The 21,696-nt window shown below is 46.3% G+C and overlaps 1 protein-coding gene across 1 annotated transcript in view; it reads right to left on the minus strand.

Annotated features, from left to right (window-relative positions):
- Positions 1 to 21,696, minus strand: part of LOC110485314 (casein kinase I) — an 80,473-nt gene that overhangs the window by 18,779 nt on the left and 39,998 nt on the right. Inside the window, exons 3-6 of the mRNA XM_036942050.1 lie at positions 6,422 to 6,570; positions 2,737 to 2,965; positions 1,162 to 1,332; positions 140 to 288 (exon numbers count right to left, since the gene is read on the minus strand). Of these exons, the coding sequence (XP_036797945.1) occupies positions 140 to 288; positions 1,162 to 1,332; positions 2,737 to 2,965; positions 6,422 to 6,570 (698 nt within the window). The remainder of the gene's footprint in view (positions 1 to 139; positions 289 to 1,161; positions 1,333 to 2,736; positions 2,966 to 6,421; positions 6,571 to 21,696) is intronic.

Genomic DNA, 21,696 nt, shown 5'->3' on the forward strand with positions numbered 1-21,696 from the left:
GGAGAAAGGAGATACTGTGGAAGTAGTGAACGAGTGTACACTTCAGGAGAAAGGAGATATTGTGATGAAAAGACTCCAGGCCGGGGTCAATGTAACGAAGGGGGTGACTCAGAGACGTTAGCAGAGAGACGTTACTCACAAACTTGAGCATGTTCCAGTCGAAGACGTAGTCGTAGGAGAAGCCCTGTCTGTGGAACAGGTTCCTGAACAGCTGTCTGAGGTACGAGTAGTCGGGCTTGTCATCGAACCGCAGAGAACGGCAGAAGTTCAGGTACGTGGCAAACTCCGCTGAGAGGAGGAAGGAGAGGATGGGTCAAGATACAGCTCTGTAATTATTATACAACTGGACGTGGTAAACTCCGCTGGGAGGAGAAAGGAGAGGATGGGTCAAGATACAGCTCTGTAATTATTATACAACTGGACGTGGTAAACTCCGCTGAGAGGAGAAAGGAGAGGATGGGTCAAGATACAGCTCTGTAATTATTATACAACTGGACGTGGTAAACTCCGCTGAGAGGAGAGAGGAGAGGATGGGTCAAGATACAGCTCTGTAATTATTATACAACTGGACGTGGTAAACTCCGCTGAGAGGAGAGAGGAGAGGATGGGTCAAGATACAGCTCTGTAATTATTATACAACTGGACGTGGTAAACTCCGCTGAGAGGAGAAAGGAGAGGATGGGTCAAGATACAGCTCTTTAATTATTATACAACTGGACATGGTAAACTCCGCTGAGAGGAGAGGATGGGTCAAGATACAGCTCTGTAATTATTATACAACTGGACGTGGTAAACTCCGCTGAGAGGAGAGAGGAGAGGATGGGTCAAGATACAGCTCTTTTTATACATCCAGTTGTATAATATATATATATATATGTGGAATAAAATGCCTGAATGTGAATCCTCTAGTCTCCAAGACAACAAGACATACACTACAAACAGATCTGAATCTGATCAGCTTTCTTCCTGGTTAGGTCACATGCTCAGGATAAACTCCTAACCCTATCCATCACACTTTGGACCACAGAAGAGCTATCCACTTTCAAAGACCGGGAGTGAAAATTCTATATGTACAAGGATCTACTATGTAAAAAACGACCTGTTTTGACTTCAGAAAACCCCATCAACTCCCAGCCACAGACAGGTCTTTCAACTACTCACATGGATATCCTTTACAGAGGACCTCGATGGGGGTAGACATCTTTTTCTCACTGATGCGTTCGTACTTCTGTCTCTTGGTGGCAGCCTTCAGGCCCTGCCAGGGCAGACTGCCCAGGTTGAAGTACATCAGGACATAGCCAAGAGACTCCAGGTCATCACGACGAGACTGCTCTGTAGAGGAGAGAAAAGAGAGAGAGAAGAGGAGAGAGAGAGAAGAGGAGCGAGAGCGAGAGAGCGAGAAGAGAGGGAGAGAGAAAGAGAGAAAGAGAGAAAGAGAGAAGAGGGAGCGAGAGAGAAGAGAGAGAGAGAAGAGAGAAAAGAGAGGGAGAGAGAGAGAAGAGAGCGAGAGGGTCAGGGTGTTTCTGTTGTGTACCTGTTAACTGGTGTGTGTAAGTAGTGTATGTGTTTGTTTACATCTCATTCCAAAATCATGGCTATTCATATGGAGTTGGTCCCCCCCTTTCCTGCTATAACAGCCTCCACTCTTCTGGGAAGGCTTCCCACTAGATGTTGGAACATTGCTGCTATAACAGCCTCCACTCTTCTGGGAAGGCTTCCCACTAGATGTTGGAACATTGCTGCAGGGACTTGCTTCCATTCAGCCACAAGTGCATTAGTGAGGTCGGGCACTGATATGTTAGGTGATTGGGCCTGGCTCACAGTCGGCGTTCCAATTCATCCCAGAGGTGTTCGATGGGGTTGAGGTCAGGGCTCTGTGCAGGCCAGTCAAGTTCTTCCACACCAATCTACAAACCATTTCTGTATGGACCTGGCTTTGTGTAGGAGTGCATTGTCATGCTGAAACAGGAAAGGGCCTTCCCCAAACTGTTCCCACAAAGCTGGAAGCACAGAATCATCTAGAATGTAACTGTATGCTGTAGAGTTAAGATTTCCCTACACTGTAACTAAGGGGCCGAGCCCGAACCATGAAAAACAGCCCAAGACCATTATTCCTCCTCCGCCAAACTTTACAGTTGGCACTATGCATTGGGGCAGATAGCGTTCTCCTGGCATCCGAAAAACCCAGATTCATCCGTCGGATTGCCAGATGGTGCAGCGTGATTCGTCACGCCAGAGAACGCTCCAGAGTACAACATCTTCAGCTGACGCATGGCACTGCGCATGGTGATCTTAGGTTTGTGTGCGGCTGCTCGGCCATGGAAACTAATTTCACGAAGCTCCCCGACGAACAGTTCTGGAAGCAACGTCGGCACAAGAAGGTAGTTTGGAACTCGGAAGTGTTCTGTTCTGTGAGCTTGTGTGGCCTACCTTCACGGTTGAGCCATTGTGGCTCCTAGACGTTTCCACGTCACAATAACAGCACTTACAGTTGACCGGGGCAGCTGTAGCAGGTCAGATATTTGACGAACTGACTTGTTGGCAAGGTGGCATCCTATGACGGTGCCACTTTGAAAGTCACTGAGCTATTCTACTGCCAATGTTTGTCTATGGAGATTGCATGGCTGTGTGCTCGATTTTATACAACTGTCAGCAAAGGGTGTGGCTGAAATAGCCAAATCCACTAATTTGAAGGGGTGTCCACATACTTTTGTACATATAGTGTATATATCCTACCGATTCCCAGGTGTGTGTTGATGGATGCGTAGCGCGCGGTGCCGGTCAGGTTCTTGTTCTCGCGGTAGGGGATGTGCTGGTGTGTGCGGGCGTCGCGGTACTTCTTGGCCAGGCCAAAGTCGATGATGTACACCAGGTTGCCCTTCTTGCCCAGGCCCATCAGGAAGTTGTCTGGCTTCACGTCTCTGTGGATGAAGTTCTTAGAGTGGATGTACTCTATACGGCTGATCTGGAGAGGAGAGAGGTTGATCAATAACAGCTAGTCTGATCTGGAGAGGACAGCAGTGAGCTTGATCAATAACAGCTAGTCTGATCTGGAGAGGAGAGAGGTTGACCAATAACAGCTAGTCTGATCTGGAGAGGACAGCAGTGAGCTTGATCAATAACAGCTAGTCTGATCTGGAGAGGAGAGAGGTTGATCAATAACAGCTAGTCTGATCTGGAGAGGAGAGAGGTTGATCAATAACAGCTAGTCTGATCTGGAGAGGAGAGAGGTTGATCAATAACAGCTAGTCTGATCTGGAGAGGAGAGAGGTTGATCAATAACAGCTAGTCTGATCTGGAGAGGAGAGAGGTTGATCAATAACAGCTAGTCTGATCTGGAGAGGAGAGAGGTTGATCAATAACAGCTAGTCTGATCTGGAGAGGAGAGAGGTTGATCAATAACAGCTAGTCTGATCTGGAGAGGAGAGAGGTTGACCAATAACAGCTTTGTCTGATCTGGAGAGGAGAGAGGTTGATCAATAACAGCTAGTCTGATCTGGAGAGGAGAGAGGTTGATCAATAACAGCTAGTCTGATCTGGAGAGGAGAGAGCTGGCGTTAGCATAATCAATAATGCACATAGAACGTGATGGGTACATACATGATACATGATGGGTGTCAATGGTAAAAAATGTAAACACCTGGAGGACACCTGGTAGTATAAACACTTGGTAGTCTAAACACCTGGAGGACACCTGGTAGTCTAAACACCTGGTAGTATAAACACCTGGTAGTCTAAACACCTGGAGGACACCTGGTAGTCTAAACACCTGGTAGTATAAACACCTGGAGGACACCTGGTAGTCTAAACACCTGGTAGTATAAACACCTGGAGGACACCTGGTAGTCTAAACACCTGGTAGTATAAACACCTGGTAGTATAAACATCTGGTAGTATAAACACCTGGTAGTCTAAACACCTGGAGGACACCTGGTAGTATAAACACCTGGTAGTATAAACACCTGGTAGTATAAACACCTGGAGGACACCTGGTAGTCTAAACACCTGGTAGTATAAACACCTGGTAGTCTAAACACCTGGTAGTCTAAACACCTGGTAGTCTAAACACCTGGTAGTCTAAACACCTGGAGGACACCTGGTAGTCTAAACACCTGGTAGTATAAATACCTGGAGGACACCTGGTAATCTAAACACCTGGTAGTCTAAACACCTGGTAGTCTAAACACCTGGAGGACACCTGGTAGTATAAACACCTGATAGTATAAACACCTGGAGGACACCTGGTAGTCTAAACACCTGGTAGTCTAAACACCTGGTAGTCTAAACACCTGGAGGACACCTGGTAGTCTAAACACCTGGAGGACACCTGGTAGTCTAAACACCTGGTAGTCTAAACACCTGGAGGACCCCTGGTAGTCTAAACACCTGGAGGACCCCTGGTAGTCTAAACACCTGGAGGACCCCTGGTAGTCTAAACACCTGGAGGACCCCTGGTAGTCTAAACACCTGGAGGACACCTGGTAGTATAAACACCTGGAGGACACCTGGTAGTATAAACACCTGGAGGACACCTGGTAGTCTAAACACCTGGAGGACACCTGGTAGTCTAAACACCTGGAGGACACCTGGTAGTATAAACACCTGGAGGACACCTGGTAGTCTAAACACCTGGAGGACACCTGGTAGTCTAAACACCTGGTAGTCTCAACACCTGGAGGACACCTGGTAGTATAAACACCTGGTAGTCTAAACAGCTGGAGGACACCTGGTAGTCTAAACACCTGGTAGTCTAAACAGCTGGAGGACACCTGGTAGTCTAAACACCTGGAGGACACCTGGTAGTCTAAACACGTGGAGGACACCTGGTAGCCTAAACACCTGGAGGACCCCTGGTAGTCTAAACACCTGGAGGACCCCTGGTAGTCTAAACACCTGGAGGACACCTGGTAGTATAAACACCTGGAGGACACCTGGTAGTATAAACACCTGGAGGACACCTGGTAGTCTAAACACCTGGAGGACACCTGGTAGTCTAAACACCTGGAGGACACCTGGTAGTCTAAACACCTGGAGGACACCTGGTAGTCTAAACACCTGGAGGACACCTGGTAGTCTAAACACCTGGTAGTCTAAACAGCTGGAGGACACCTGGTAGTCTAAACACCTGGTAGTCTAAACAGCTGGAGGACACCTGGTAGTCTAAACACCTGGAGGACACCTGGTAGTCTAAACACCTGGAGGACACCTGGTAGCCTAAACACCTGGAGGACACCTGGTAGTATAAACACCTGGAGGACACCTGGTAGTATAAACACCTGGAGGACACCTGGTAGTATAAACACCTGGTAGTCTAAACACCTGGTAGTTTAAACACCTGGTAGTCTAAACACCTGGTAGTCTAAACACCTGGAGGATACCTGGTAGTATAAACACCTGGAGGACACCTGGTAGTATAAACACATGGTAGTATAAACACCTGGAGGACACCAGGTAGTCTAAACACCTGGATGACACCTGGTAGTCTAAACACCTGGAGGACACCTGGTAGTCTAAACACCTGGTAGTATAAACACCTGGAGGACACCTGGTAGTATAAACACCTGGAGGACACCTGGTAGTATAAACACCTGGAGGACACCTGGTAGCATTCAGGATGGGGGTGTTGGCCAGTGTCATTCAGGATGGGGGTGTTGGCCAGTGTCATTCAGGGTGGGGGTGTTGGCCAGTGTCATTCAGGGTGGGGGTGTTGGCCAGTGTCATTCAGGGTGGGGGTGTTGGCCAGTGTCATTCAGGATGGGGGTGTTGGCCAGTGTCATTCAGGATGGGGGTGTTGGCCAGTGTCATTCAGGATGGGGGTGTTGGCCAGTGTCATTCAGGATGGGGGTGTTGGCCAGTGTCATTCAGGATGGGGGTGTTGGCCAGTGTCATTCAGGATGGGGGTGTTGGCCAGTGTCATTCAGGATGGGGGTGTTGGCCAGTGTCATTCAGGATGGGGGTGTTGGCCAGTGTCATTCAGGATGGGGGTGTTGGCCAGTGTCATTCAGGATGGGGGTGTTGGCCAGTGTCATTCAGGATGGGGGTGTTGGCCAGTGTCATTCAGGATGGGGGTGTTGGCCAGTGTCATTCAGGATGGGGGTGTTGGCCAGTGTCATTCAGGATGGGGGTGATGGCCAGTGTCATTCAGGATGGGGGTGATGGCCAGTGTCATTCAGGATGGGGGTGATGGCCAGTGTCATTCAGGATGGGGGTGATGGCCAGTGTCATTCAGGATGGGGGTGTTGGCCAGTGTCATTCAGAATGGGGGTGTTGGCCAGTGTCATTCAGAATGGGGGTGTTGGCCAGTGTCATTCAGAATAGGGGTAGCCCCCGTTATAGTGGCCTCCTGAAGGTGGTCCCATACCCCCAGGTTGGCACGCGCCCTGCCTCGGTGCACACACACATACACATGCCAGTCTCTCACCATCTGGTCAGCCAGCAGCAGGACAGTCTTGAGGGAGAACTTGCGGGAGCAGAAGTTGAACAGGTCTTCCAGACTGGGTCCTAACAGCTCCATCACCATCACGTTGTAGTCGCCCTCCGCCCCACACCACTTTATCGTTGGGATACCCACTGTAGGGGAGACAGACAGGAGAGAGACAGAGACAGAGAGAGACAGAGAGAGAGAAAGACAGACCCAGACAGAGAGACAGAGACAGAGAGACAGAGACAGACAGAGAGACAGAGACAGACAGAGAGAGACAGAGACAGACAGAGAGAGAGAGACAGACAGAGAGACAGAGCGAGAGAGACACAGAGAGAGAGAGAGACAGAGAGAGAGAGAGACAGAGAGAGAGAGAGAGACAGACAGAGAGAGAGGGATGTTAGTCATGTTAAAGTAACCATGTGTTTAATCATACACCCATTGATACCCACTGTAGGGGGAAAGAGTTAAATTAACATTTAGGAGAGAAAAAAATATCATTATTAATGTATTATAATGTCTCTAGAAAGTTTGACATTACAGCAAATGACTTGTAACAGATTGAGTAGCATTTAGCACCGAGAGGGAGGAGTTAGGAGCTGAAACCAGGAACTAGCCCCAAATGATATCCTATCACAGCCCTGGTATTGGGGCCAGGATGATACCACGATGGCAGTAGAACATCGCTACAGCCTATCGCAGCGTGGAGATGGTTGACAACATACTATAGCTGGTGAAGAATGTAACACACACACAAAAGCTCAAGGTGACCTCTACACAGATCTGAGGAGAGGAGGATGACAGAGGGAGGAGGAGGAGGAGGGGAGGACATTTGATTCAGTTCAGGCTGAGATTAGATGCAATAAAAAACAAAAATCACAAGAGGTCAGCTCATATTAACCTAGTGTCTATCTACCTGACTGTCATCAGAGAGGGAGGTCAGCTCATATTAACCTAGTGTCTATCTACCTGACTGTCATCAGAGGGAGGTCAGCTCATATTAACCTAGTGTCTATCTACCTGACTGTCATCAGAGGGAGGTCAGCTCATATTAACCTAGTGTCTATCTACCTGACTGTCATCAGAGAGAGGTCAGCTCATATTAACCTAGTGTCTATCTACCTGACTGTCATCAGAGGGAGGTCAGCTCATATTAACCTAGTGTCTATCTACCTGACTGTCATCAGAGGGAGGTCAGCTCATATTAACCTAGTGTCTATCTACCTGACTGTCATCAGAGGGAGGTCAGCTCATATTAACTGACTGTCATCAGAGGGAGGTCAGCTCATATTAACCTAGTGTCTATCTACCTGACTGTCATCAGAGAGGGAGGTCAGCTCATATTAACCTAGTGTCTATCTACCTGACTGTCATCAGAGAGAGGTCAGCTCATATTAACCTAGTGTCTATCTACCTGACTGTCATCAGAGAGGGAGGTCAGCTCATATTAACCTAGTGTCTATCTACCTGACTGTCATCAGAGGGAGGTCAGCTCATATTAACCTAGTGTCTATCTACCCGACTGTCATCAGAGGGAGGTCAGCTCATATTAACCTAGTGTCTATCTACCTGACTGTCATCAGAGGGAGGTCAGCTCATATTAACCTAGTGTCTATCTACCTGACTGTCATCAGAGAGGGAGGTCAGCTCATATTAACCTAGTGTCTATCTACCCGACTGTCATCAGAGAGGGAGGTCAGCTCATATTAACCTAGTGTCTATCTACCTGACTGTCATCAGAGGGAGGTCAGCTCATATTAACCTAGTGTCTATCTACCTGACTGTCATCAGAGGGAGGTCAGCTCATATTAACCTAGTGTCTATCTACCTGACTGTCATCAGAGGGAGGTCAGCTCATATTAACCTAGTGTCTATCTACCTGACTGTCATCAGAGAGAGGTCAGCTCATATTAACCTAGTGTCTATCTACCTGACTGTCATCAGAGGGAGGTCAGCTCATATTAACCTAGTGTCTATCTACCTGACTGTCATCAGAGGGAGGTCAGCTCATATTAACCTAGTGTCTATCTACCTGACTGTCAGAGGGAGGTCAGCTCATATTAACCTAGTGTCTATCTACCTGACTGTCATCAGAGGGAGGTCAGCTCATATTAACCTAGTGTCTATCTACCTGACTGTCATCAGAGGGAGGTCAGCTCATATTAACCTAGTGTCTATCTACCTGACTGTCATCAGAGAGAGGTCAGCTCATATTAACCTAGTGTCTATCTACCTGACTGTCATCAGAGGGAGGTCAGCTCATATTAACCTAGTGTCTATCTACCTGACTGTCATCAGAGGGAGGTCAGCTCATATTAACCTAGTGTCTATCTACCTGACTGTCATCAGAGGGAGGTCAGCTCATATTAACTGACTGTCATCAGAGGGAGGTCAGCTCATATTAACCTAGTGTCTATCTACCTGACTGTCATCAGAGAGGGAGGTCAGCTCATATTAACCTAGTGTCTATCTACCTGACTGTCATCAGAGAGAGGTCAGCTCATATTAACCTAGTGTCTATCTACCTGACTGTCATCAGAGAGGGAGGTCAGCTCATATTAACCTAGTGTCTATCTACCTGACTGTCATCAGAGGGAGGTCAGCTCATATTAACCTAGTGTCTATCTACCCGACTGTCATCAGAGGGAGGTCAGCTCATATTAACCTAGTGTCTATCTACCTGACTGTCATCAGAGGGAGGTCAGCTCATATTAACCTAGTGTCTATCTACCTGACTGTCATCAGAGAGGGAGGTCAGCTCATATTAACCTAGTGTCTATCTACCCGACTGTCATCAGAGAGGGAGGTCAGCTCATATTAACCTAGTGTCTATCATCAGAGAGAGGTCAGCTCATATTAACCTAGTGTCTATCTACCTGACTGTCAGAGGGAGGTCAGCTCATATTAACCTAGTGTCTATCTACCTGACTGTCATCAGAGAGAGGTCAGCTCATATTAACCTAGTGTCTATCTACCTGACTGTCATCAGAGAGGGAGGTCAGCTCATATTAACCTAGTGTCTATCTACCTGACTGTCAGAGGGAGGTCAGCTCATATTAACCTAGTGTCTATCTACCTGACTGTCATCAGAGAGAGGTCAGCTCATATTAACCTAGTGTCTATCTACCTGACTGTCAGAGAGAGGTCAGCTCATATTAACCTAGTGTCTATCTACCTGACTGTCATCAGAGAGAGGTCAGCTCATAATAACCTAGTGTCTATCTACCTGACTGTCATCAGAGAGGGAGGTCAGCTCATATTAACCTAGTGTCTATCTACCTGACTGTCATCAGAGGGAGGTCAGCTCATATTAACCTAGTGTCTATCTACCTGACTGTCAGAGGGAGGTCAGCTCATATTAACCTAGTGTCTATCTACCTGACTGTCATCAGAGGGAGGTCAGCTCATATTAACCTAGTGTCTATCTACCTGACTGTCATCAGAGAGAGGTCAGCTCATATTAACCTAGTGTCTATCTACCTGACTGTCATCAGAGGGAGGTCAGCTCATATTAACCTAGTGTCTATCTACCTGACTGTCATCAGAGGGAGGTCAGCTCATATTAACCTAGTGTCTATCTACCTGACTGTCATCAGAGGGAGGTCAGCTCATATTAACCTAGTGTCTATCTACCTGACTGTCATCAGAGAGAGGTCAGCTCATATTAACCTAGTGTCTATCTACCTGACTGTCATCAGAGGGAGGTCAGCTCATATTAACTGACTGTCATCAGAGGGAGGTCAGCTCATATTAACCTAGTGTCTATCTACCTGACTGTCATCAGAGAGGGAGGTCAGCTCATATTAACCTAGTGTCTATCTACCTGACTGTCATCAGAGAGAGGTCAGCTCATATTAACCTAGTGTCTATCTACCTGACTGTCATCAGAGAGAGGTCAGCTCATATTAACCTAGTGTCTATCTACCTGACTGTCAGAGGGAGGTCAGCTCATATTAACCTAGTGTCTATCTACCTGACTGTCAGAGGGAGGTCAGCTCATATTAACCTAGTGTCTATCTACCTGACTGTCATCAGAGAGAGGTCAGCTCATATTAACCTAGTGTCTATCTACCTGACTGTCATCAGAGGGAGGTCAGCTCATATTAACCTAGTGTCTATCTACCTGACTGTCATCAGAGGGAGGTCAGCTCATATTAACCTAGTGTCTATCTACCTGACTGTCATCAGAGAGAGGTCAGCTCATATTAACCTAGTGTCTATCTACCTGACTGTCATCAGAGAGAGGTCAGCTCATATTAACCTAGTGTCTATCTACCTGACTGTCATCAGAGGGAGGTCAGCTCATATTAACCTAGTGTCTATCTACCTGACTGTCATCAGAGGGAGGTCAGCTCATATTAACCTAGTGTCTATCTACCTGACTGTCATCAGAGGGAGGTCAGCTCATATTAACCTAGTGTCTATCTACCTGACTGTCATCAGAGAGAGGTCAGCTCATATTAACCTAGTGTCTATCTACCTGACTGTCATCAGAGGGAGGTCAGCTCATATTAACCTAGTGTCTATCTACCTGACTGTCATCAGAGGGAGGTCAGCTCATATTAACCTAGTGTCTATCTACCTGACTGTCATCAGAGAGAGGTCAGCTCATATTAACCTAGTGTCTATCTACCTGACTGTCATCAGAGGGAGGTCAGCTCATATTAACCTAGTGTCTATCTACCTGACTGTCATCAGAGGGAGGTCAGCTCATATTAACCTAGTGTCTATCTACCTGACTGTCATCAGAGGGAGGTCAGCTCATATTAACCTAGTGTCTATCATCAGAGGGAGGTCAGCTCATATTAACCTAGTGTCTATCTACCTGACTGTCATCAGAGGGAGGTCAGCTCATATTAACCTAGTGTCTATCTACCTGACTGTCATCAGAGGGAGGTCAGCTCATATTAACCTAGTGTCTATCTACCTGACTGTCATCAGAGAGAGGTCAGCTCATATTAACCTAGTGTCTATCTACCTGACTGTCATCAGAGGGAGGTCAGCTCATATTAACCTAGTGTCTATCTACCTGACTGTCATCAGAGGGAGGTCAGCTCATATTAACCTAGTGTCTATCTACCTGACTGTCATCAGAGGGAGGTCAGCTCATATTAACTGACTGTCATCAGAGGGAGGTCAGCTCATATTAACCTAGTGTCTATCTACCTGACTGTCATCAGAGAGGGAGGTCAGCTCATATTAACCTAGTGTCTATCTACCTGACTGTCATCAGAGAGAGGTCAGCTCATATTAACCTAGTGTCTATCTACCTGACTGTCATCAGAGAGGGAGGTCAGCTCATATTAACCTAGTGTCTATCTACCTGACTGTCATCAGAGGGAGGTCAGCTCATATTAACCTAGTGTCTATCTACCCGACTGTCATCAGAGGGAGGTCAGCTCATATTAACCTAGTGTCTATCTACCTGACTGTCATCAGAGGGAGGTCAGCTCATATTAACCTAGTGTCTATCTACCTGACTGTCATCAGAGAGGGAGGTCAGCTCATATTAACCTAGTGTCTATCTACCCGACTGTCATCAGAGAGGGAGGTCAGCTCATATTAACCTAGTGTCTATCTACCTGACTGTCATCAGAGGGAGGTCAGCTCATATTAACCTAGTGTCTATCTACCTGACTGTCATCAGAGGGAGGTCAGCTCATATTAACCTAGTGTCTATCTACCTGACTGTCATCAGAGGGAGGTCAGCTCATATTAACCTAGTGTCTATCTACCTGACTGTCATCAGAGAGAGGTCAGCTCATATTAACCTAGTGTCTATCTACCTGACTGTCATCAGAGGGAGGTCAGCTCATATTAACCTAGTGTCTATCTACCTGACTGTCATCAGAGGGAGGTCAGCTCATATTAACCTAGTGTCTATCTACCTGACTGTCAGAGGGAGGTCAGCTCATATTAACCTAGTGTCTATCTACCTGACTGTCATCAGAGGGAGGTCAGCTCATATTAACCTAGTGTCTATCTACCTGACTGTCATCAGAGGGAGGTCAGCTCATATTAACCTAGTGTCTATCTACCTGACTGTCATCAGAGAGAGGTCAGCTCATATTAACCTAGTGTCTATCTACCTGACTGTCATCAGAGGGAGGTCAGCTCATATTAACCTAGTGTCTATCTACCTGACTGTCATCAGAGGGAGGTCAGCTCATATTAACCTAGTGTCTATCTACCTGACTGTCATCAGAGGGAGGTCAGCTCATATTAACTGACTGTCATCAGAGGGAGGTCAGCTCATATTAACCTAGTGTCTATCTACCTGACTGTCATCAGAGAGGGAGGTCAGCTCATATTAACCTAGTGTCTATCTACCTGACTGTCATCAGAGAGAGGTCAGCTCATATTAACCTAGTGTCTATCTACCTGACTGTCATCAGAGAGGGAGGTCAGCTCATATTAACCTAGTGTCTATCTACCTGACTGTCATCAGAGGGAGGTCAGCTCATATTAACCTAGTGTCTATCTACCCGACTGTCATCAGAGGGAGGTCAGCTCATATTAACCTAGTGTCTATCTACCTGACTGTCATCAGAGGGAGGTCAGCTCATATTAACCTAGTGTCTATCTACCTGACTGTCATCAGAGAGGGAGGTCAGCTCATATTAACCTAGTGTCTATCTACCCGACTGTCATCAGAGAGGGAGGTCAGCTCATATTAACCTAGTGTCTATCATCAGAGAGAGGTCAGCTCATATTAACCTAGTGTCTATCTACCTGACTGTCAGAGGGAGGTCAGCTCATATTAACCTAGTGTCTATCTACCTGACTGTCATCAGAGAGAGGTCAGCTCATATTAACCTAGTGTCTATCTACCTGACTGTCATCAGAGAGGGAGGTCAGCTCATATTAACCTAGTGTCTATCTACCTGACTGTCAGAGGGAGGTCAGCTCATATTAACCTAGTGTCTATCTACCTGACTGTCATCAGAGAGAGGTCAGCTCATATTAACCTAGTGTCTATCTACCTGACTGTCAGAGAGAGGTCAGCTCATATTAACCTAGTGTCTATCTACCTGACTGTCATCAGAGAGAGGTCAGCTCATAATAACCTAGTGTCTATCTACCTGACTGTCATCAGAGAGGGAGGTCAGCTCATATTAACCTAGTGTCTATCTACCTGACTGTCATCAGAGGGAGGTCAGCTCATATTAACCTAGTGTCTATCTACCTGACTGTCAGAGGGAGGTCAGCTCATATTAACCTAGTGTCTATCTACCTGACTGTCATCAGAGGGAGGTCAGCTCATATTAACCTAGTGTCTATCTACCTGACTGTCATCAGAGAGAGGTCAGCTCATATTAACCTAGTGTCTATCTACCTGACTGTCATCAGAGGGAGGTCAGCTCATATTAACCTAGTGTCTATCTACCTGACTGTCATCAGAGGGAGGTCAGCTCATATTAACCTAGTGTCTATCTACCTGACTGTCATCAGAGGGAGGTCAGCTCATATTAACCTAGTGTCTATCTACCTGACTGTCATCAGAGAGAGGTCAGCTCATATTAACCTAGTGTCTATCTACCTGACTGTCATCAGAGGGAGGTCAGCTCATATTAACTGACTGTCATCAGAGGGAGGTCAGCTCATATTAACCTAGTGTCTATCTACCTGACTGTCATCAGAGAGGGAGGTCAGCTCATATTAACCTAGTGTCTATCTACCTGACTGTCATCAGAGAGAGGTCAGCTCATATTAACCTAGTGTCTATCTACCTGACTGTCATCAGAGAGAGGTCAGCTCATATTAACCTAGTGTCTATCTACCTGACTGTCAGAGGGAGGTCAGCTCATATTAACCTAGTGTCTATCTACCTGACTGTCAGAGGGAGGTCAGCTCATATTAACCTAGTGTCTATCTACCTGACTGTCATCAGAGAGAGGTCAGCTCATATTAACCTAGTGTCTATCTACCTGACTGTCATCAGAGGGAGGTCAGCTCATATTAACCTAGTGTCTATCTACCTGACTGTCATCAGAGGGAGGTCAGCTCATATTAACCTAGTGTCTATCTACCTGACTGTCATCAGAGAGAGGTCAGCTCATATTAACCTAGTGTCTATCTACCTGACTGTCATCAGAGAGAGGTCAGCTCATATTAACCTAGTGTCTATCTACCTGACTGTCATCAGAGGGAGGTCAGCTCATATTAACCTAGTGTCTATCTACCTGACTGTCATCAGAGGGAGGTCAGCTCATATTAACCTAGTGTCTATCTACCTGACTGTCATCAGAGGGAGGTCAGCTCATATTAACCTAGTGTCTATCTACCTGACTGTCATCAGAGAGAGGTCAGCTCATATTAACCTAGTGTCTATCTACCTGACTGTCATCAGAGGGAGGTCAGCTCATATTAACCTAGTGTCTATCTACCTGACTGTCATCAGAGGGAGGTCAGCTCATATTAACCTAGTGTCTATCTACCTGACTGTCATCAGAGAGAGGTCAGCTCATATTAACCTAGTGTCTATCTACCTGACTGTCATCAGAGGGAGGTCAGCTCATATTAACCTAGTGTCTATCTACCTGACTGTCATCAGAGGGAGGTCAGCTCATATTAACCTAGTGTCTATCTACCTGACTGTCATCAGAGGGAGGTCAGCTCATATTAACCTAGTGTCTATCATCAGAGGGAGGTCAGCTCATATTAACCTAGTGTCTATCTACCTGACTGTCATCAGAGGGAGGTCAGCTCATATTAACCTAGTGTCTATCTACCTGACTGTCATCAGAGGGAGGTCAGCTCATATTAACCTAGTGTCTATCTACCTGACTGTCATCAGAGGGAGGTCAGCTCATATTAACCTAGTGTCTATCATCAGAGGGAGGTCAGCTCATATTAACCTAGTGTCTATCATCAGAGGGAGGTCAGCTCATATTAACCTAGTGTCTATCTACCTGACTGTCATCAGAGAGGGAGGTCAGCTCATATTAACCTAGTGTCTATCTACCTGACTGTCATCAGAGAGGGAGGTCAGCTCATATTAACCTAGTGTCTATCTACCTGACTGTCATCAGAGAGGGAGGTCAGCTCATATTAACCTAGTGTCTATCTACCTGACTGTCATCAGAGAGGGAGGTCAGCTCATATTAACCTAGTGTCTATCTACCTGACTGTCATCAGAGAGAGGTCAGCTCATAATAACCTAGTGTCTATCTACCTGACTGTCATCAGAGAGGGAGGTCAGCTCATATTAACCTAGTGTCTATCTACCTGACTGTCATCAGAGAGGGAGGTCAGCTCATATTAACCTAGTGTCTATCTACCTGACTGTCATCAGAGAGGGAGGTCAGCTCATATTAACCTAGTGTCTATCTACCTGACTGTCATCAGAGAGGGAGGTCAGCTCATATTAACCTAGTGTCTATCTACCTGACTGTCATCAGAGAGGGAGGTCAGCTCATATTAACCTAGTGTCTATCTACCTGACTGTCATCAGAGAGAGGTCAGCTCATATTAACCTAGTGTCTATCTACCTGACTGTCATCAGAGAGGGAGGTCAGCTCATATTAACCTAGTGTCTATCTACCTGACTGTCATCAGAGAGGGAGGTCAGCTCATATTAACCTAGTGTCTATCTACCTGACTGTCATCAGAGGGAGGTCAGCTCATATTAACCTAGTGTCTATCTACCTGACTGTCATCAGAGAGGGAGGTCAGCTCATATTAACCTAGTGTCTATCTACCTGACGGTCATCAGAGAGAGGTCAGCTCATATTAACCTAGTGTCTATCTACCTGACTGTCATCAGAGAGAGGTCAGCTCATATTAACCTAGTGTCCATCTACCTGACTGTCATCAGAGAGAGGTCAGCTCATATTAACCTAGTGTCTATCTACCTGACTGTCATCAGAGGGAGGTCAGCTCATATTAACCTAGTGTCTATCTACCTGACTGTCATCAGAGGGAGGTCAGCTCATATTAACCTAGTGTCTATCTACCTGACTGTCATCAGAGGGAGGTCAGCTCATATTAACCTAGTGTCTATCTACCTGACTGTCATCAGAGGGAGGTCAGCTCATATTAACCTAGTGTCTATCTACCTGACTGTCATCAGAGAGAGGTCAGCTCATATTAACCTAGTGTCTATCTACCTGACTGTCATCAGAGGTCAGCTCATATTAACCTAGTGTCTATCTACCTGACTGTCATCAGAGAGAGGTCAGCTCATATTAACCTAGTGTCTATCTACCTGACTGTCATCAGAGAGGGGTCAGCTCATATTAACCTAGTGTCTATCTACCTGACTGTCATCAGAGGGAGGTCAGCTCATATTAACCTAGTGTCTATCTACCTGACTGTCAGAGGGAGGTCAGCTCATATTAACCTAGTGTCTATCTACCTGACTGTCATCAGAGGGAGGTCAGCTCATATTAACCTAGTGTCTATCTACCTGACTGTCATCAGAGGGAGGTCAGCTCATATTAACCTAGTGTCTATCTACCTGACTGTCATCAGAGGGAGGTCAGCTCATATTAACCTAGTGTCTATCTACCTGACTGTCATCAGAGAGGGAGGTCAGCTCATATTAACCTAGTGTCTATCTACCTGACTGTCAGAGGGAGGTCAGCTCATATTAACCTAGTGTCTATCTACCTGACTGTCATCAGAGAGAGGTCAGCTCATATTAACCTAGTGTCTATCTACCTGACTGTCATCAGAGGGAGGTCAGCTCATATTAACCTAGTGTCTATCTACCTGACTGTCATCAGAGGGAGGTCAGCTCATATTAACCTAGTGTCCATCTACCTGACTGTCATCAGAGAGGGAGGTCAGCTCATATTAACCTAGTGTCTATCTACCTGACTGTCATCAGAGGGAGGTCAGCTCATATTAACCTAGTGTCTATCTACCTGACTGTCATCAGAGAGAGGTCAGCTCATATTAACCTAGTGTCTATCTACCTGACTGTCAGAGGGAGGTCAGCTCATATTAACCTAGTGTCTATCTACCTGACTGTCATCAGAGAGAGGTCAGCTCATATTAACCTAGTGTCTATCTACCTGACTGTCATCAGAGAGAGGTCAGCTCATATTAACCTAGTGTCTATCTACCTGACTGTCATCAGAGAGGGAGGTCAGCTCATATTAACCTAGTGTCTATCTACCTGACTGTCATCAGAGAGGTCAGCTCATATTAACCTAGTGTCTATCTACCTGACTGTCATCAGAGAGGTCAGCTCATATTAACCTAGTGTCTATCTACCTGACTGTCATCAGAGAGGTCAGCTCATATTAACCTAGTGTCTATCTACCTGACTGTCATCAGAGAGGGAGGTCAGCTCATATTAACCTAGTGTCTATCTACCTGACTGTCATCAGAGGGAGGTCAGCTCATATTAACCTAGTGTCTATCTACCTGACTGTCATCAGAGAGGGAGGTCAGCTCATATTAACCTAGTGTCTATCTACCTGACTGTCATCAGAGGGAGGTCAGCTCATATTAACCTAGTGTCTATCTACCTGACTGTCATCAGAGAGGGAGGTCAGCTCATATTAACCTAGTGTCTATCTACCTGACTGTCAGAGGGAGGTCAGCTCATATTAACCTAGTGTCTATCTACCTGACTGTCATCAGAGGGAGGTCAGCTCATATTAACCTAGTGTCTATCTACCTGACTGTCATCAGAGAGAGGTCAGCTCATATTAACCTAGTGTCTATCATCAGAGAGAGGTCAGCTCATAATAACCTAGTGTCTATCTACCTGACTGTCATCAGAGGGAGGTCAGCTCATATTAACCTAGTGTCTATCTACCTGACTGTCAGAGGGAGGTCAGCTCATATTAACCTAGTGTCTATCTACCTGACTGTCATCAGAGGGAGGTCAGCTCATATTAACCTAGTGTCTATCTACCTGACTGTCATCAGAGGGAGGTCAGCTCATATTAACCTAGTGTCTATCTACCTGACTGTCAGAGGGAGGTCAGCTCATATTAACCTAGTGTCTATCTACCTGACTGTCAGAGGGAGGTCAGCTCATATTAACCTAGTGTCTATCTACCTGACTGTCATCAGAGGGAGGTCAGCTCATATTAACCTAGTGTCTATCTACCTGACTGTCATCAGAGTGAGGTCAGCTCATATTAACCTAGTGTCTATCTACCTGACTGTCATCAGAGGGAGGTCAGCTCATATTAACCTAGTGTCTATCTACCTGACTGTCAGAGAGAGGTCAGCTCATATTAACCTAGTGTCTATCTACCTGACTGTCAGAGAGAGGTCAGCTCATATTAACCTAGTGTCTATCTACCTGACTGTCATCAGAGAGGGAGGTCAGCTCATATTAACCTAGTGTCTATCTACCTGACTGTCATCAGAGGGAGGTCAGCTCATATTAACCTAGTGTCTATCTACCTGACTGTCATCAGAGAGAGGTCAGCTCATATTAACCTAGTGTCTATCTACCTGACTGTCATCAGAGAGAGGTCAGCTCATATTAACCTAGTGTCTATCTACCTGACTGTCATCAGAGGGAGGTCAGCTCATATTAACCTAGTGTCTATCTACCTGACTGTCATCAGAGAGAGGTCAGCTCATATTAACCTAGTGTCTATCTACCTGACTGTCATCAGAGGGAGGTCAGCTCATATTAACCTAGTGTCTATCTACCTGACTGTCATCAGAGGGAGGTCAGCTCATATTAACCTAGTGTCTATCTACCTGACTGTCATCAGAGAGGTCAGCTCATATTAACCTAGTGTCTATCTACCTGACTGTCATCAGAGAGGGAGGTCAGCTCATATTAACCTAGTGTCTATCTACCTGACTGTCATCAGAGGGAGGTCAGCTCATATTAACCTAGTGTCTATCTACCTGACTGTCATCAGAGAGGGAGGTCAGCTCATATTAACCTAGTGTCTATCTACCTGACTGTCATCAGAGGGAGGTCAGCTCATATTAACCTAGTGTCTATCTACCTGACTGTCATCAGAGAGGGAGGTCAGCTCATATTAACCTAGTGTCTATCTACCTGACTGTCATCAGAGAGGGAGGTCAGCTCATATTAACCTAGTGTCTATCTACCTGACTGTCATCAGAGGGAGGTCAGCTCATATTAACCTAGTGTCTATCTACCTGACTGTCATCAGAGGGAGGTCAGCTCATATTAACCTAGTGTCTATCTACCTGACTGTCATCAGAGGGAGGTCAGCTCATATTAACCTAGTGTCTATCTACCTGACTGTCATCAGAGAGAGGTCAGCTCATATTAACCTAGTGTCTATCTACCTGACTGTCAGAGGGAGGTCAGCTCATATTAACCTAGTGTCTATCTACCTGACTGTCATCAGAGAGGGAGGTCAGCTCATATTAACCTAGTGTCTATCTACCTGACTGTCATCAGAGAGAGGTCAGCTCATATTAACCTAGTGTCTATCTACCTGACTGTCATCAGAGAGAGGTCAGCTCATATTAACCTAGTGTCTATCTACCTGACTGTCATCAGAGAGAGGTCAGCTCATATTAACCTAGTGTCTATCTACCTGACTGTCACCAGAGAGAGGTCAGCTCATATTAACCTAGTGTCTATCTACCTGACTGTCAGAGGGAGGTCAGCTCATATTAACCTAGTGTCTATCTACCTGACTGTCATCAGAGAGGGAGGTCAGCTCATATTAACCTAGTGTCTATCTACCTGACTGTCATCAGAGAGAGGTCAGCTCATATTAACCTAGTGTCTATCTACCTGACTGTCATCAGAGAGAGGTCAGCTCATATTAACCTAGTGTCTATCTACCTGACTGTCATCAGAGAGAGGTCAGCTCATATTAACCTAGTGTCTATCTACCTGACTGTCACCAGAGAGAGGTCAGCTCATATTAACCTAGTGTCTATCTACCTGACTGTCATCAGAGAGGGAGGTCAGCTCATATTAACCTAGTGTCTATCTACCTGACTGTCATCAGAGGGAGGTCAGCTCATATTAACCTAGTGTCTATCTACCTGACTGTCATCAGAGAGAGGTCAGCTCATATTAACCTAGTGTCTATCTACCTGACTGTCATCAGAGAGAGGTCAGCTCATATTAACCTAGTGTCTATCTACCTGACTGTCATCAGAGAGGGAGGTCAGCTCATATTAACCTAGTGTCTATCTACCTGACTGTCATCAGAGGGAGGTCAGCTCATATTAACCTAGTGTCTATCTACCTGACTGTCATCAGAGGGAGGTCAGCTCATATTAACCTAGTGTCTATCTACCTGACTGTCATCAGAGGGAGGTCAGCTCATATTAACCTAGTGTCTATCTACCTGACTGTCAGAGGGAGGTCAGCTCATATTAACCTAGTGTCTATCTACCTGACTGTCATCAGAGAGAGGTCAGCTCATATTAACCTAGTGTCTATCTACCTGACTGTCATCAGAGAGGGAGGTCAGCTCATATTAACCTAGTGTCTATCTACCTGACTGTCATCAGAGAGAGGTCAGCTCATATTAACCTAGTGTCTATCTACCTGACTGTCATCAGAGGGAGGTCAGCTCATATTAACCTAGTGTCTATCTACCTGACTGTCATCAGAGAGGGAGGTCAGCTCATATTAACCTAGTGTCTATCTACCTGACTGTCATCAGAGGGAGGTCAGCTCATATTAACCTAGTGTCTATCTACCTGACTGTCATCAGAGAGAGGTCAGCTCATATTAACCTAGTGTCTATCTACCTGACTGTCATCAGAGGGAGGTCAGCTCATATTAACCTAGTGTCTATCTACCTGACTGTCATCAGAGAGAGGTCAGCTCATATTAACCTAGTGTCTATCTACCTGTCTATCATCAGAGAGGGAGGTCAGCTCATATTAACCTAGTGTCTATCTACCTGCCTGCCTTTAGACTGGCCCGCCTGCCTGCCTTTAGACTGGCCCGCCTGCCCTGCCTACCTGCCTTTAGACTGGCCCGCCTGCCTGCCTTTAGACTGGCCCGCCTGCCTGCCGTTAGACTGGCCTGCCTGCCCTGCCTGCCTGCCTTTAGACTGGCGTGCCTGCCCTGCCTTGCCTGCCTGCCTTTAGACTGGCCTGCCTGCCCTGCCTGCCTGCCTGCCCTAATACAGTAGAGAGAATAGAGTAGTAGACTGGTGATCAGCATTTTACACTTTACCCAGCTCAGCTACAGACAGACACTAGTTCACAGAGACAGACATAGGCGAAGCACACACACAGACACACGAGATGCCAAGTATATTCTCCATGCTCCAGCAATCTCCCTGTGTCGCAACACACACACACACACACAGTCTGGTGCGTTTGTCTCTTAGTCTTAAAGCTAA

The sequence above is a fragment of the Oncorhynchus mykiss genome, chromosome 13, assembly GCF_013265735.2.
Source record: "Oncorhynchus mykiss isolate Arlee chromosome 13, USDA_OmykA_1.1, whole genome shotgun sequence".
In the NCBI taxonomy this organism is placed as follows: Eukaryota; Metazoa; Chordata; class Actinopteri; order Salmoniformes; family Salmonidae; genus Oncorhynchus; species Oncorhynchus mykiss.